This window comes from Anarrhichthys ocellatus, unplaced genomic scaffold (assembly GCF_004355925.1).
Source record: "Anarrhichthys ocellatus isolate YVR2014 unplaced genomic scaffold, GSC_Weel_1.0 scaffold44, whole genome shotgun sequence".
Taxonomy (NCBI): Eukaryota; Metazoa; Chordata; class Actinopteri; order Perciformes; family Anarhichadidae; genus Anarrhichthys; species Anarrhichthys ocellatus.
This window is the reverse complement of record NW_022280074.1, coordinates 640,598-644,954: the sequence shown is the minus strand read 5'-3', so window position 1 is coordinate 644,954 and position 4,357 is coordinate 640,598. Positions and strand designations below refer to the sequence as shown.

General features: G+C 43.8%; 1 protein-coding gene across 2 annotated transcripts in view; it reads right to left on the bottom strand.

Annotated features, from left to right (window-relative positions):
* nphp4 (nephronophthisis 4) overlaps window positions 1-4,357 on the bottom strand; it is a 175,802-nt gene that overhangs the window by 11,189 nt on the left and 160,256 nt on the right. For both annotated transcript variants that reach the window (XM_031868798.1, XM_031868799.1), the window contains 2 exons: window positions 3,139-3,310; window positions 1,333-1,512 (listed from right to left, as the gene is read on the bottom strand). In XM_031868798.1, coding sequence (XP_031724658.1) covers window positions 1,333-1,512; window positions 3,139-3,310 — 352 coding nt within the window. The remainder of the gene's footprint in view (window positions 1-1,332; window positions 1,513-3,138; window positions 3,311-4,357) is intronic.

Genomic DNA, 4,357 nt, shown 5'->3' with positions numbered 1-4,357 from the left:
CACACACACACACACACACACACACACACACACACACACACACACACTGGGTGCTTGCCATGAGACACAAGTAAGACAAGTGCAAGTCATCAAGATTTGAAAAAGAATGGGATTAAATTCTGTGGATTAGACGGAGAGCAACACCACCACATACGAGAGGAAAACATTTAGACCCATAGCTGTAATGTGCCCATAACCTTCAACAGACAGTCAGTCGGTTTAGAAAGGCAGACAGCAGTTATAGAGGGGATTGTCTTTGAGTGCAGGCTTGGGATCAGCTGTCCTTCGCCTTTTCTTGACACTAGTCATAAATGAATTGGGAATATCCAGCTGACCCAGGAACCCACCAGGATGGTTCAATGAGCACTGAATGTGACTCGGAGTCACCAGTGGCTTTGAGTTATACAGACCTTGAAGGGAGCTGTTCGTCATATCAATGTTCTTTTGAAGTGCAAAAGGAGAGCCGTCGAAACAACTGCATCTAAAATCAGTTTCCACACAAGAGCACTCCACATATTAAGCTTTGCACTTCTGTAACATTGTTGGACTCACAATGGAGACAAAAAAGTAACAAATTGATGCAGCAGAACCAGAGATTACCCACAATGCAACTTCCGTGACGTCACCCATTGGTTTGTGGACGACAGTTTTAAAGCCTCGATTTCGGAACTTTGTCAGTCGCCATCTTGCTGTTGTTTTTTTGCAGCCAGAAGTTCCACAAGAGGGAGGAGCTAATTACAAGCACAAGCTGAATAAGTTGAACGACGAAAACACCGACAACAAGGTCAAAGGATAACATTTACACTGACAGCTTGCAAACCAGCCAGTTTGTCAGGCTAATGCAGATGGCCAGTAGAAGCATGTCAGCATATAACTAGCATGTTCCTGGATACCTGGCAAGCCACAGTAGCTCGCCAGCCAGGCGCGCAAATACTCACTATACCAAGCATCCGAGAACTTTCTACATTATAGTACACTCAGATTTATATTGATGGCAAAATGAGGAATCATTTGCGACTTAGAGGCAGTGCATCGGATCTGTAAGAGATCAAGAGATTGTCCACTAAAAAGAGGAGAGGGGGACTTGAATTTAAAAGAAACCATTTTACGGTGTCGAGTACATCATTTGGAGCGGATTAAAGAGGCTGCGATAAGAAGGTCTGTGATTTTGACTCTGCTCAAACCATTTGTACCTCAAACAGATACCTGGCACCTATTGCTGGAACAGTAAAGAAAGGAGCGACACCAACAGTCTCCAAAGCCTCACCAACTGGCGGGTGATGGAGTCATAATGAAAACACATGTATGACCACTTTAAGTAGAACACCATACCTTGGACAGTACAGGCCGGTAGACGTTGAGACAGAGCAGCCAGGCAGTGACCAGCCGCCGGTTCTCCGCATCCACCGCATTCACGTACAAGAAGCGGCTTCCTGCTCGCCACGGTTGCACCTTCAGCTGGAGCTCCTGCACCGCTGCGGGAGGCAAAACGAACACACCCTCTGGGTCCACCTACAGAAAAAGGAAAGAGTGAGTTTGGAGATTTCTGATTGTGTGAAAGAGATGACTTATGACGAGAAGTAGAGGCATTGACCAAGTGACAGAAAGAGCATGACACAGTATGGCAGAGAAGATAGACATTTTATAGGGGGGGACAGAAAAGGACAATTAATGGGAAAATGTGATTAACAGCCTCAGAGGAAAATAAAGGTGTTCGGATTATAGGAGAGTGGGTGGGAGAAAGGGCGACTGAGGTTTTGGGAAAAGGGAGGGGGCAGACAATGAAATGAGAGAAAGTAGAGGCAGGAAAGTGACAGAGAGACAGGAGGATGTGAGAATGAGATTCAATGTGCGGCTTCTTTTCAATCTGTCGAGAAAAGCAAAGCTATTCTCTGGCGGTGAGCTTTATCCGCTTTTATAAGACTCCTCCGAAGCATTCCACAGCGAGCTAACCTGCTGAGAGTCAGATCAAAGCGGGCGCTGATGCATACGGTGAAATCTTCTTTTTTTTTTTTTAAACATCTGTCGCTCTTTCAGTCTGTATGCCATTTCTTCAGGGAGAGCACGTTCGGGTCGCACTTTATGCACCCACGGTGAATATGACAGACCATCACTTTTTGAGTGAGTAATATACAATGCCCTTTAACTGCAACTCTTTCGAAAAAGCATCGTCAAATTCTCTCCCCTCTTTTACCCAGTTAGGAAATTATCTTAAAATAGAGGGCAATCTGACACTCTGGGAACATACTTTCATACGTTATGGATATACAACCATTGCAAATTTTTCAACTGTGTCAAATTGTGCCCCCCGACATACGATATTAATGCAGGAAGCAAAAGAGAACCCGGATAAAATGAAATGAAAAGACCCATTATGCTGTCAATCCGCATTTGTACAGTCCTGATAATGACTTGAATCTTAACCTGGAGTTATTACATACAAAAGAGACTGTTGATGCCCTATTGTTTCCTGCTGCTAAGAGAGAACAATTTGCATGAAATCATTTTTGGATCTGCAGGGTTGAATATTGCAAAGACAGAAAGAAATATGTCAAGAACAAAGCTCTCAACGTCTCATTAGAGAAGGAAGATTCAAGGTATGATTTGATCTGTTTTGATTCCACTTCTCTCTCTCTGTATGTTCCTTCACATTCGTGTCAGCCGTGTTCAGTTAGAAAAATCTGAAGCAATTTAAAAAGGGAAAAGGCAAGTGTATTGCGCCAATTTAGATTAAACACAGGAATAAGGATTAATGGGGAGATTGTACATTTGTTCTAAACACTTGGCTCAACACCTTAAACCACGACTACTGTTGGTTTGCAAGCTCTTGATCGCGTGTCAAAATGCAATCAGACGTGATCCTGAAAAGATCAAAAAATAATTTGACTAAATCCAAAATGACCCAAATAGAGAAACAAAACCCAATTCTTCACCACCAATTAACAAGCAACTAGCATACACAAGAGCAGCTATACATGCCACATACGCTCTCTCCATCTGCCTCAAAAATCATTTTCTGGTTGAGGGTCTGCTTGGATCTTCCTGGGTATTAGACACATCAATACAATGCAACAAGACGGACTCTGCATTTGGACCTGGCGGAGACAAAAGTGTTTGGTTACTCTTGAAGATGTGTACCTCGATCTCCTGGGGATGTGATGAGAAACATTTGATCTTGCGAACGGCTTGCTTCCCCCTCAGCACCAGGGATTGACAGCTCCGCTGGCCAGTCACACAGCTGACATCCACCCGCTCCACGAAATGCACGTAAATCTGCCAGATCTGGGAGGGCGCTGCCATCCACTTATCACTACAGAGAAAATCATCATCAGAAACAATTAAGCTAAGGCCCCCTTGAGACGCAGCAGCATCAGCATGAGGTCGGATATGATCTACGGCTGTGCGAGCATTTTAAAAAGCAGCAACATCAACATCATCATCATCATCATCATCCTCTCACTGCTGAGAAGAAGGGAATTCAGTCTCAGCGGCCCTGTAGCTCAATAAGAGACACACCAAAGAGATACACAACTGCCCTGGGCCCCAAACCTCAAAACTCACAGGTTCACTGCATGTAGGTGGGTTTGGGTAATTTTATATAAAATACCAATCCTCCTTTATTAGCTAATCTATTGGCCATGTCTTGTAGAGGTGGCCATGTGTCAAAAGCTACTTTTAACTCCTATATTATGTGAATTTGTATTGAGATCATATGCTTCATATTCCTAAATAACTTTGTGTTTAATCTACTTACCACACGGACATTGATTGACACACAGAACGGCGTAGGGACAGGACGTATTATTCCAGCACAGGAGGACTGGGTGAGCACAGTGTCTAGGCATTTAATGAAGCTGCCACGTGCAGTCTACAATGGGGGTGACTGTGGCGAAGTGGATAGCAGGGCAGAGGATCGGCGGTTCGATCCCAGGCTCCAGCTAGTCGCATGTCGATGTGTTGAGCAAGACACTTAACCCCAAAATTGCTCCTGTAGCTGTGCCTACGTTGTAGAATTGTGATAGAATCTGAATTGTAAGTCGCTTTGGATAAAAGCGTCTGCTAAATGACTGTAATGTGTACTATATTTAAAATAAAATGTTCTTGTTATTGAGTCAGTTTTCTGTGAGTGTGCCCCTTTGTGTCTGTCCATGGCTAACCTCACATTCAGCAAACTCCATAATATTTTGGGTGGCCAGTTGTGGCGGCATGCTACCTACCGTGGTGCGATGTCCGTTTTATACTGCTTTTTTTTATACTGTATATACTGTACATACACACACACACACGTATACACACACATACATACACACACACACACACGTATACACACACATACATACACACACACGTATACACA